Source organism: Taudactylus pleione, unplaced genomic scaffold, assembly GCF_031769625.1.
Source record: "Taudactylus pleione unplaced genomic scaffold, aTauple2 ptg000225l, whole genome shotgun sequence".
NCBI classification, from domain to species: domain Eukaryota; kingdom Metazoa; phylum Chordata; class Amphibia; order Anura; family Myobatrachidae; genus Taudactylus; species Taudactylus pleione.
Genome location: NW_028284627.1, coordinates 13,237,010 through 13,250,315, shown reverse-complemented (window position 1 = coordinate 13,250,315; position 13,306 = coordinate 13,237,010). Strand labels below are relative to the sequence as shown.

General features: G+C 43.9%; 1 protein-coding gene across 3 annotated transcripts in view; it reads right to left on the bottom strand.

Moving 5' to 3' along the window:
* CLINT1 (clathrin interactor 1) overlaps nucleotides 1-8,114 on the bottom strand; it is a 98,667-nt gene extending 90,553 nt beyond the window's left edge. For 2 of the 3 annotated variants that reach the window (XM_088478943.1, XM_088478945.1), the window contains exon 1: nucleotides 7,861-8,113. In XM_088478943.1, the coding sequence (XP_088335069.1) occupies nucleotides 7,861-7,901 (41 nt within the window). In that variant the 5' untranslated portion in view covers nucleotides 7,902-8,113. Of the gene's footprint in view, nucleotides 1-7,860 lie in introns of all 3 variants that reach the window. The other variant, XM_088478944.1, reaches the window with a different exon arrangement.
* Between the last annotated feature and the right edge of the window lie 5,192 nt (nucleotides 8,115-13,306).

Genomic DNA, 13,306 nt, shown 5'->3' with positions numbered 1-13,306 from the left:
AAAAATGGCAAGAGACTTAAAATACACACTACCAGATTAGTGTAGTAACCAATTCAGATAAAACAAAATCTAAGCAACACAAAATTTAGCATAAGAACATTTGAAAATTGACCAACTATTACAAATATTTTTTTTTTCCTGTCTCAATTTGAAGGATAAATACAAATACTGCCAGGTCTTGCTGCAAGTTGGCATAAGGTCAACTGCAACAGCGGGTTGGAGAGATGTTATCACAATGTTTGCTCCCTTCATCGATATTGTCACAGGTGGCAAGACAGGGTGCTACTCCTAACTGTGCAAACGTAGAGCAATATGTGCATTTCACAGACAGAAGATAGTATGCAAAGTAGGTTTCATAGTCAATGTGAAATTGATACTTTATTTCAAAACATAACCATATACCAATATCCTGACAGACAAGAAAGATATGAGCAATACAGTGCAGGATTACCAAATGGTCAGAATCTGCTTCTAAAACTCATTACAAAGACAATCTCAGCCATTCAACTACAATTAATATTTATTTTTACAGTGGATGCTGTAAAAATTAAAAAAAAAGGAACTGAATTAAGATAAAAGAAGGTTTCATATATAATATAGACTAAAGCTGGGTGCACACTATACGATATGTGTACCCAGCAATTCGACTGTCAACCCCTCCCCTGCTGACGGTCCGACATATTAGGCGGCTGGTACACACTAGACCACAAGTTCTCAAACTCTGTCCTCAGGACCCCAAACATTGCATGTTTTCCAGGTCTCCGCACAGGAACACAAGTGAAATAATTAGCTCCACCTGTGGATCTTTTAAAACATGTCAGTGAGTAATGAATACACCTATGCTCCTGCTGGGTGACCTGCAAAACATGACCTATGTGGGGTCCCGAGGACCGAGTTTGAGAACCACTGCACTAGACGATCCAGTGCCCAACCGCCCAATATGTCAGCCCCTGCATTGGGTCATCAGTCACATAGTCAGGTTGAGATGCATGTAGGGACGACCCGACGATGTAGCTGACGACCCCACGGGAGCGCCAAACAGCCGACATAATGGGTACACACTACACGATTTGGACTCTGTCGTTCTGATCCGTAGGAATCGGGAATATCGTCCAAGAAATCGTATAGTGTGTACCAGGCTTTATCCAATATCAAACAATGTTTCATTAACGAACAGATAAGACCATGGTTCCCAAACTGGGTGTTGCGGGGCAATTGCATAAGTGTTACGGATTGGTGGTCCAGGACCAGATCAAAGTTATGGCCAATGTGATTGGCTACTGCCAGCAATGGTTTTGCCTATTACAAAATGTGGACAAACAGAAGCGCACGTCTGTCTACCATCACAGAACTGGATGACAGGTATCACAATTTGCCTAATTTAACTAGATTTGCTGAATTCTCAATAATACCCCCTTTACACCAGAGCTAAAACCCGGGTTATTGCAGGGTTAACCCGGGTAGCTTGTAAAAGGGGACAGGGTTGGATTCCCAGGTCAAGTGACTCGGCAATCCAACCTAGGTAACTTGCAGAGTTTAACACGGGAATGTCCCGGAAACCATGCAGTGTAAATGGCGCAATCCGGGTCATGATGACCTGGAGAGCGTGGCTTGCCGGCATGATTGGCCTGCTTCAGTGGCGCTTGGAGATGATCTCCAAGCATCCACTTCCACACCGGACCCGGCTCCGATGTAAACGGCGCCGACACGGGAATATCCTGGGTCATCGCCGACTAAATTCCGGGTCTGATCCGGTTTGGAACCCTATTCCAACTTCTGGGTCAGACCCGGAATTTAGGTATAAAAGCGGTATTAGAAACTTTTGGTGTAGGGGTGCCGTGAAAAAAAATGCTGATACTATAGGGTGCAGTGACATGAAAAGTTTGATCATATAATACAACATAGCATGTTGACATTGTGTGCATGTCTTAAACTTTTACATACTGTATATTTATGAATGTTATTAGTAGGTTTAGTAGACAGAGCTCGGGTACAGCTGTAGGCACGAACAGGCCAACCATCTGACCCAAATACTTTTTCCCAGGCAAAGGGTGAATGCAGATTATATAGACAGAGGACATTATCACAGATGTAATAAGTCCACTTTACAATTGCCCTTTAGAAGGCACTCAGAAATGTATACGTAAAGAACTTATATAGCATATAAGTTCTTATCAGCTAGCAGGATTTATCACATAGCCCAAGCAATAAATAACCCGAATGAGTAATCATTTTGGGTCCGTGGATTTGAATTTTCAAAATTACTCATCAAAACTGAAGAGCACAAATATGTCTGACATACAAGGTAACCCTGTGTTGTGATGTATCCCAACACAACCTGTTTTATCTGTTATCAATTGTTCAGAGTAATTAGATCATTTGTGCAGGGCCGATATGCTCAGATCTAATTGTTTGGTAGCCATGATGAATGCTTGGCTCACAATGGACACTGGATACACAAACTCTTCTACCACTTTCAAGTCAATAGACAATCTGACACACAATGCTGAGGATCTGTAGACACCAAGGGGTATATTTACTATGCTGGTTTGTCAAAACAGTCAACCGTTTTAAAGTGGCAATAGGAATGAATGATAAGCAAGCTTGGTGTAACATTCATTCCTATTGCCGTTTTAAATCTATTGGTGAGAGCTGCTGAACATCATCAGCTTTGATAAATAGAGTTTATATAAATCTACGCCCACACTGTTCCCCCCACACAAACAGGTAATCTGAAGTGCATAGGAGAGAGAAACTTTTCCATAAGCAAAACTTCTCAATCTTTCATATTTATGAATGCTATGACCAGCTCTTCTGCATAAACACGTGTATGAGGGTTGTCCATTTATGGACCTGCCATCGATGGTTGATGATTTTAAACTATAAATGTTTGAGCCATTGATTGTTTACACAGTGTGCGGTTGGCACTAGCCATCAAGGCTGCGCCACTGATGTACACCATAAGTGATCTCTCATCAATGGTAAACCTAGTTGCCAACGCCATAAGACCATCAATGGTTGCTAATCGACGATGGTCAACCCCAATGTGGATTTTAAGTGTACAAGACAAATAAAATAGGAAAGACCTTAATAAATGAGGGACACCAAACATACTGACAGTTATGTGCTAATAAAGCATAACACATAGCAGCATGGTCAAGGTCACGTAGAAAAAGGTTGGAATGTCCTGGCTGCCTACAATTGTGGAAAGAATGTCTGCAAGAGTAGACCGTCGAATAGGAATTAAGGCATTTGCCAGTTGCTTCAGTGACAAAAGCAGCTGAGTTTGCTCATAGTTCGCCAGCATTGGTGTCTAAGCTATCAGCGTAGGGTTCCAGTCAATAGATTTACATTAAAAAGGTCGACAATGTCTAGATAAACACATGGTAGACAGTCAATAGGTCGACCGGGACAAAAGATTGACATGGATGAAGATATACAGGAACAAAAGGTCGACAATAAAATGGTCAAACATGTCTTTTGTTGTTAGGATCTTACCGGAGAGTTGGGGTTAGGCTCTAGGAGGGACAGTTAGGGTTAGGCACTAGGAGGGACGGTTAGGGTTAGGCACTAGGAGGGATGGTTAGGGACTTAGCGGAGGGTTAAAGGCAGACACTAGGAGGGAAAGTTAGGGTTAGGCACTAGGAGGGATGGTTAGGGACTTAGCGGAGGGTTAAAGGCAGACACTAGGAGGGAAAGTTAGGGTTAGGCACTAGGAGGGATGGTTAAGGACTTAGCGGAATGTTAAAGGCAGGCACTAGGAGGGACAGTTAGGGTTAGGCACTAGGAGGGATGGTTAAGGACTTAGCGGAATGCTAAAGGCAGGCACTAGGAGGGACAGTTAGGGTTAGGCACTAGGAGGGATGGTTAAGGACTTAGCGGAATGCTAAAGGCAGGCACTAGGAGGGACAGTTAGGGTTAGGCACTAGGAGGGATGGTTAAGGACTTAGCGGAATGCTAAAGGCAGGCACTAGGAGGGACAGTTAGGGTTAGGCACTAGGAGGGATGGTTAAGGACTTAGCGGAATGCTAAAGGCAGGCACTAGGAGGGACAGTTAGGGTTAGGCACTAGGAGGGATGGTTAAGGACTTAGCGGAATGCTAAAGGCAGGCACTAGGAGGGACAGTTAGGGTTAGGCACTAGGAGGGATGGTTAAGGACTTAGCGGAATGCTAAAGGCAGGCACTAGGAGGGACAGTTAGGGTTAGGCACTAGGAGGGATGGTTAAGGACTTACCGGAATGCTAAAGGCAGGCACTAGGAGGGACAGTTAGGGTTAGGCACTTACCCTGACAGTCGGCAACAGGAGGGAGGGTTAGGGTGAAGATTAGGGTTAGAAAATAAAAAGGGAAGGATAAGCAAGTATCTCACTGCACTGGAATTTCATGTATCTATAATCCAAAATCAGTCAGTATAACTCCTCCTAGTATCTAATATATGATAATAATTCAAATATCTTTGCTATTATATTTCATAAGGAGGTGCAACCACGGAAATACACATCAAGCACAGTTTTCAAAGAAGTTTTAAAAAAGAAGTCGGTATTAGTGCACATACACACTGACTAACAAAAGTTTAAAATGTAATATTTATTTAAATCTATTAAAATGATTAAATGTATGCACTCAAGCAAGTGAAAAAAAGTAAAAAAAAAATCAAAAAAGTGAAGAAAAAGTTTAAAATAAACATTGTGAGGTCCCGTTCACTGCATAGGAAGAGCCAGCGCTTGGAGATTCTCTCATCTCCAAGCACCAGCTCAGCAGTGATGCTGGGTCGGGCCGCCGGTCTGAAAGGAGTCTCAGCCGGGTCACACTCGGGATGGACGCATATACAAATCCTGTGTGCGACCCGGCATTTGCGATGTGAAAGGGGTATGAAAGGGTTCTGGATATTTTTATGTAGTTTGATCATTTTCCTGGCATTGTTTTGGTGCGGCCATTAATACCATTTAATAGCAAAGCCAATAGTAAATGCTGTTAAATGGTACAAAGTACTCATCTTTACACTATGGTAAAGCATTTATTTCCTAATAGAGGAGTGCAACCCTGGATGCCTACAGAACACGTTTGGTCACCCAGTGGTCTGACATTATACATACATCACCAGTGTTCATTCTATCACCCTGCACCTGTCACACCACATGCAGTTCCGCTCTCCCGCCTGGGGTGTCGCTCTCTGCTCTGTTGTTTCTAGCACACTCAGCTGATGCAACAAAAGTCTTGAGATACAGACCATTGTGTGCTAGAGGCACCAGCGCACAGAGCGACACCCCAGGCAGGAAAGTGGAACTGCACGGGTTGTGACAGGTGCAGGGTGTTAGAATGAACACTACATCACACCCTACTCAGTCACTAGATCTGAACCCAATCAAGGATTTATGGCAAGGATTTATGGGATACTCTGTAACAAGGCCTCGGACAGGGTTTCCAACCACAATGAATGAAGTGTCAGTACCTTTTTGTGGAAGAGTGGTGTGGCACCTATCCAGCAATATTCCAGGCACAGACAATGACAACCCATACAGGAAGTACAATTTGGTAAAGTGACATGGTGATTTTATGGTCCATATCCCATTCCCTGCAATGTTTGGCTGAACATTTTACTGTAAAAACAGATCCCCAACATCACCAATGTTCCAACGCACCTCTTTAGGGTGTGAAGGAGAATTGGTGATTTTGGTGTTGGCAAAATGCTGCCATTCTGATGCCAATGTCACAGCCACTGCCCCCTATATATGGTGTTTACAGTTCTTTCTCCTCTATCTACACATGACTTACATGTAATCTGTTTAGTAAGTGAAACGTGTGGTTTTATGCAATCAGGCAGAAGAGGATTTAAAAGCTCCAGAAAAGGTTTGTGCACAAAACAAATCCAAATGCCTTCTGTCCCAGCAAACTAAAATATTCATGTTTGTAAATGTTACTAAGTCCCATCGAAAGTCACACACCCAGGGCTTACAGGTCTACATGCTTATGCCATGGCCCTATCGCTTCAATACTGAGATGCCCACTTCAGCACCTTGCCTCTGTGGAAATCAATCTCGGTGCGTCTTTATGGCAGGTGCAGTTTTTCAATCTGAACACGAACTCCTGAGTGAGAGGCTTTGGACGTAGCCACAGTCAGCTATACGCCTGTGTCTGCCTAACCACCCCCATTACCTCCCACTAAGAGTCACACTCCTTCCTCCCAAATTCGTTCTGCACCTCTGTGCGGTAACAATTGGGATGCATGTGCAGAGCAACTCAGACACGTGCCCAGTACTTATAGCATCGGCACTGCATACGGTTAGCGTGTGACTCAGATTTATTTTCTTAAAGTGACCTTATGGTTCACTATGTATGTAAGCATATTTTTTCGCACAGATTTAGCACACAAATGCACTAGTAGTGTATAAGGCACCTCTTGCTCCTGTCACATTAGCAGTGTGAAAAAAGGCAAATTGATTCAATTTATTGAGCGAAGAAGATGCATGGTGCAGCTTTGTCACACTTTTCTTGGAGCACCAAATGGGTCTATTTGGTGTGACTTGAGAATAAAGGTGCCTACACACATGGCGATATTTTACCAGATCTGACCGATTCCGATGCATCGGAATGACAGATCGTGTTGAATATGCCCAAATCACGATGCGATGAAAGTCCCCGTAGGTCGCACATCGCATCTTCAGATCTGCCGTGCTGTAGGGCAGATCTGATAATCTCAAGTCACGATGCACTGGATAGTTTAGGAGGCACGATAGATCGGGTGTTAAATTGGCAACTTTTTCAGACCAAATTGTGCCCAAGACTGCCAGGGAGCTCCCGGGGAGAGTTTAGGGGGAAATAGTACACATCGTGGGAACATGAGCACATCGCTTTGTGTGTAGGCACCATAAGTGTATATGGACACATCAGTAGTTTGGTCAGTTTTCTAAAGTAAAAGATTCAAAACACCAGCAGTCTGTAACTTTACACAAAAACAAATGATCTTCCCTCCTTACCAACCTGCCAAACAGGTTCTACAATGCAATACAAGCCCACCTATAACTGAATACAATGCTTTCCTTTACTGGCCCGCAGAACATGGTCGCCAATCAGGTACAGACCACTGTCTCCCACAGTTATACAATACAGACAAAGCCACTGAATTTAGTGATAAAAAGGGGCATGTATGTTCATGTTACATAGGTGAGGTCAATTGCTTCTGAAACTAGAAAACAAAACAGCAATTGGTATTAGAGTAATATCTGAGAAATTTAGCCGATAAAGGCCAAACACTTGTTTTGTTATTTCAAAGGTACTTCACCTTCACAGGGATTAATGAAGCACATTCCATGGTGATTAAGCAGATTTGTCTGGGTAAAGGGAAATAAGTGACTAAAGCCACAAGACTTGTGACAGAGAAATTAATAGAAAAACCTGTAGTGGAAGAACCTATTAGCCATACACATGATTCAAATAGGTCACTGGATGATACCATGATTCAAGAAATTAACCATCATTAGTGCAGTGGGTGGCCTAGTACAGTGTGTGTATAGTATAGTATATTTGCCCTCCATCTGAGCGCCAGCTCGCCCTTTACTGGTAGCTGGGGTAAAAGGCAAATTTGAAACTATAAACAGAATTAAAATGAAAAGAGAGCACACTATATATATATATATATATATATATATATATATATATATATATATATACACATACACACACATATACTTACTGGCCTATAGGAGAGGTGCAGGTGTAATAATGGGCACAGATAGGAAATAAAGAAGGATAACGATACTCTGGGTGCCAGTGAATGACACCTGCAAGGCCCAGCATGTAGCAGGAGCGGTGCAGCCGCTGGCAGTGCCCAGGAGCACCCTCTAACCCTGGTATAACTTACGCCTTGTCCACCAGCTCCCGCACTTTCCACATGTTGAGCATCTTCGCTCCCGATCCGTTCCTCCGGCCCTGAGGACTCGCGCTCCTCTCTACCGCTCTGCCCCAAGTCGCTCACCGGAGACCGGCCGCTGTCACTCTGCGCAACCGCTGTACTGTGCTCTCAGTCTCTACCGATCGCGTCACCGTGCCCATGCGCGCTGGCAACCACCAGGTCAGCTGCCAACCACTTCGCGCATGCGCAGTCGCACCATGCGGGGACTTGCCAACCAGGACACGCCGGCGTACTCAGGAGTTTGAGCCAATGGGGCCCTGTCTACGTGCGCGCGCCCGGACAGAATGCTCGCGGCGGTCGCTCAGTGCGCATGCGAGATTCTGAGGTCGTTCAACTCGTTCCAGTTCATGCTCCACGCAGGCAGCAGGCGTGCTCCTCCACCTTGTAATGACGTCACAGGCAGGTAACTAGTGACTGAGGCGCTTCATAGTAACAGGAGGGTGACTGCGTGCGTCACGGGGAGGGGGAGGTTCCTACTAAGTTCCCATACAGACAGCAGCAGTTTGTGACGTGTCAGAGGTGAAGAACATGATTGTAGTGATATGATCTGTCTCTACTCTCACTCCCATTATGAAGCTGTTATATAAACAAAAACATATATATATATATGTTGTTTTTTTTTTTCAAATGGGATCATTAGTATAATTTCCCTGCATTGGTTATAAGCAGGGATTTCTTAAGAGAGGAGGGGGGGTGCGGTAATTATTACCGCCGGACGCATGGGCGGCAGTTCAAATCCCGACAGCGGCTGCCCGGCAAGGGTGAAAATCCCGATCGTCCTAAGGTAAGTATCGCTAACCTAATTCCCTGCCCTAACCCTCCCTTAAGGGTGCCTAACCCTAACCTCCCCCCCAAGTGCCTAACCCTAATCCCCCTTGTAAGTGCCTAAACCTAACCCCCCTTTCCTCGCTGCCTAAGCCTAAGTCTCCCAGGGGGTGCCTAACCCTAACCTCCCCCCAGGGGTGCCTAACCCCCCCTTCCCCTAGACTAACCCTCCCGGGGGGGTGCCTAACCCTAAGTTCCCCCGGGAGCCCTAAACCTAACCCTCCCCCCCCCTTACCTTCGTTCGGTATGCCGGGTGTCGGTCTTCCGGCATCTGGTTAATGACAGGCGTCGAGTTTTCAACGTCTGTCATTACTACCACGCCGGGATTACAGTGTCTGGAAGCCGGCGGTCGGGATTTAGACCATCGGCTTCTGGACTACATCCCAGGAGGGAGCCTGTGTGCATTCCTGGTCCGAGAGCCCCCTCTTCTATCCCTGGCAGCTGACTGACGTGGATGGCCGGCCTCCACAGCATCAGTAGACTCTGGGCACTAGAGTGTGCCCAGAGTCTACTGCGCATGCGCAGATAGCAATTTCTACACTGCGCATGCGCAAAACGACGAAAAATATGGCCGTGGCTGCCATTTCCGGCGTTTTGAGCAGCGCTGAGACAACCAACGCGGGACTTCGGAGAGGTGAGTTTTAGATAATATGGGTGCAGTGCGGACTCCCCCTGGACTCGGGAGCCTGTGTGTACCTCACACCCTGCACCCATTATTGATATGCTCCTGGTTATAAGGCACAATGATCCCTATGGCTACAATGCATTTTCTGAAAAGTATCAGTGTGTTTTCATCAACAAGTAGATCTTACTGCTTTGGGACTCGTGACGCGCCTCTCAGATGTAGCAGTACACGCCCACTTTAACGTGCGCTGTGCGCACATAGGGGTTTCACAATCTCCCTGCAATGCTTTTTCAAAAGTAGGTAAGTATGATATATATGAAAAGAAAAAAATGGTGCGCTGCTCGCTCGGGTGCTGTCTAATATAGAGACTTGCTGCTGACAACCAGAGGGATATCTGCAAATTACCCTCAAAAAGAAACAAAAATACAAATTCGGTGTCTGCGCTAATCCATATATATATATATATATATATATATATATATATATATATATATATATATATAAAACATAGGCTGTGAAATATGAAATATATAATGTTTTATTAAACACATGAAAAAATTAACTGCAGTTCAACTCTAAAAACATATATAAACATTGCACATGTGGAAAAAAGGTTTTAAGTAGGTGCTTGCACTAATGGTCTAAAACACATACTGTCTCTAATGTAATGTAGGAAAAAAGAGTAGATATTGTGTCCTCTCTATAGAGGCTTGATGGTGCTCAGCATGCATTCACAATAGCAACTTGAGCGATAACGATCTTGTTAGATATAGTCACTCTAGAAGAACCTGTATAAAAGGTGCGGCAGCACCCCGTTGGGAGTAGAAAAACTTGATAAGGTGAATATAATGGCGGAGGGTCTCCAGACCAAATCCGCAATGCAATATCTCACCTGTCCCGGTGGGTTCAATGATAAAAAGTCTTCCCTGTAACCAGCCGCTCCTACGGCTCCCAGGCAGATCAAGAATGTAAGTGTGGTATTTGTCCCTGTACCAGCGCCGCTCCGGAGGCTAACTGTGGGACGAGGTGTAGCTCCGAAAACTCGCAAGCAAGGGAGTCATACAGGCGGTGAGCTGTCCGCACCTCAGCAACTCCTACCGGAGCACAGGGAGTGATAGCTGGGCAGTCTACCTCTGTATGAGGTCCAGCGGTGGCAGGGGTGATAGTCCGCACAGACAGTCTCGGCAATAGCCGTCAGTGGATCTCCGCAGTATTAGGTATGCGGATTCTGGTGTCACAAATTCGCCAATGACGGCTCCACAAATAAAGTGCAAAGGTGGAATAATTGCACATTGACGCGTTTCTCCCCTCTTATAGGGGTTTTTTCAAAAGGCAATGACTGTATATATACACACCATACTTTCCTACTGTTGAAAAAGGATTTCAAGGAGATTGTGAAAACAGCATTAAAGTGGACGTGTAGTAAAATTGACGCATCATAAAATTGACTTGCATCTACATGTAAATGAGCCCCAAAGCAGTGTATATATATATATATATATATATATATATATATATACATACAGTCAGGTGCATAAATATTGGGACATTGACAGAATTTTCATATTTTGGCCTCTATTCACCACCACAATGGCTTTGAAATGAAACAAACAAGATGTGCTTTAACTGCAGACTTTCAGATTTAATTTGAGGGTAATTACATCCAAATCAGGTGAATGGTGTAGGAATTACAGCGGTTTGTGTATGTGCCTCCCACTTTTTAAGGGGCCAAAAGTAATGGGACTATCAACTCAAAAGTTATTTCATGGACAGGTGTGGGCTATTCCCTCATTATTTCATTACCAATTAAGCAGGTAAAAGGTCTGGAGTTGATTCTAGGCGTGACATTTGCATTTGGAATCAGTTGCTGTCGACTCTCAATATGAGATCCAAAGAGCTGTCACTATCAGTGAAGCAAGCCATCATTAGGCTGAAAAATCAAAACAAACCCATCAGAGAGGTAGCAAAAACATTAGGTGTGGCCAAATCAACTGTTTGGAACTTTCTTAAAAAGAAAGAACGTACTGGGGAGCTCAGCAACACCAAAAGACCTGGAAGACCACGGAAAACAACTGTGGTGGATGACAGAAGAATTATTTCCCTGGTGAAGAAAAACCCCTTCACAACAGTTGGCCAAATCAAGAACACTCTCCAGGAGGTAGGTGTATATGTGTCAAAGTCAACAATCAAGAGAAGACTTCACAACAGTGAATATAGAGGGTTCACCACAAGATGCAAACCATTGGTGAGCCACAAAAACAGGAAGACCAGATTAGAGTTTGCCAAACAACATCTAAAAAAGCCATTACAGTTCTGGAACAACATCCTATGGACAGATGAGACAAAGATCAACTTGTACCAGAGTGATGGGAAGAGAAGAGTATGGAGAAGGAAAAGAACTGCTCATGATCCAAAACATAAAACCTCATCAGTGAAGCATGGTGGTGGTAGTGTCATGGCGTGTACATGTATGGCTGCCAATGGAACTGGTTCCCTTGTATTTATTGATGATGTGACTGCTGACAAAAGCAGCAGAATGAATTCTGAAGTGTTTCAGGCAATATTATATGCTCATATTCAGTCAAATGCTTCAGAACTCATTGGACGGCGCTTCACAGTGCAGATGGACAATGACCTGAAGCATACTGCAAAAGCAACCAAAGAGTTTTTTAAGGCTAAAAAGTGGAATGTTATGCAATGGCCAAGTCAATCTCCTGACCTGAATCCGATTGAGCATGCATTTCTCTTGATGAAGACAAAACTGAAGGGAAAATTCTCCAAGAACAAGCAGGAACTGAAGACATTTGCAGTAGGGGCCTGGCAGAGCATCACCAGGGATGAAACCCAGCGTCTGGTGATGTCTATGCGTTCCAGACTTCAGACTGTAATTGCCTGCAAAGGATTTGCAACAAAGTATTAAAAAGTGAAAGTTAGATTTAGGATTGTTTAGTTTGTCCCATTACTTTTGGCCCCTTAAAAAGTGGGAGGCACATATAGAAACCATTGTAATTCCTACACCGTTCATCTGATCTGGATGTAATTACCCTCAAATTAAATCTGAAAGTCTGCAGTTAAAGCACATCTTGTTGTTTCATTTCAAAGCCATTGTGGTGGTGAATAGAGGCCAAAATATGAAAATTCTGTCAATGTCCCAATATTTATGCACCTGACTGTGTATATATGTATATATATATATATATATATATATATATATGTTGCCATTGCTCAGTAAGACCTGCTTGCAGATGACAGTACAGTGATACTTTTCAGGGCTTGGTTATGTATTGTGTTTTACTTACAAGTGGTTCCATATAAGGGCCATAGTCAATTAGGTGCAAAAAGTCAAGGACTTTTCGTCGACATCGCTGGATTTCCATGCGAAAAAGTATCGCGCTCGTCCCTGCTTTTCCCCGTATTCAATTACAAATTGTCGAAAATGGGGCCTAGCGAATTCGGACCTGGCGAAAAGTCCTGTCAGATTTGGGGAAATCAACCTGACACCCCCCAAAAGATGCACTGACATTGGGGATCACTATAGATACCCCCGAATAAGCATGCTGAAGGTATTTGGAGTACTTAAATGGTCTCAATAGCTGCTAATTAGGGTCTTTGCACAAGTGGTGAAGAATAGCATTTAGCAGGTTTTTTTTCAGAAAATAAGTAGTCCCAGCAAATTTGGGGTACATGAAAATGGGTGCTAGCATATTTTAAAGTTGCTAAAGTGAAGTTTTAAAAAACGTAAAAAATCCACCTGCCGCAAGTACCTGCAAACTTAAAAAAACCTGGGGCATCCTTGGGGACCCCCCTGCAGTCTATTTCGGTAGTTTTTAAGTTTGTCCCCCAACTTTGCTATTTTTCACCCCCAAAATGAAAGTGCTCTTTTGGGGTGTTCTTAAGTATTTTTTTAAACTTTTTTTTGACACAGTTTACCTTTGGGGGACTGTC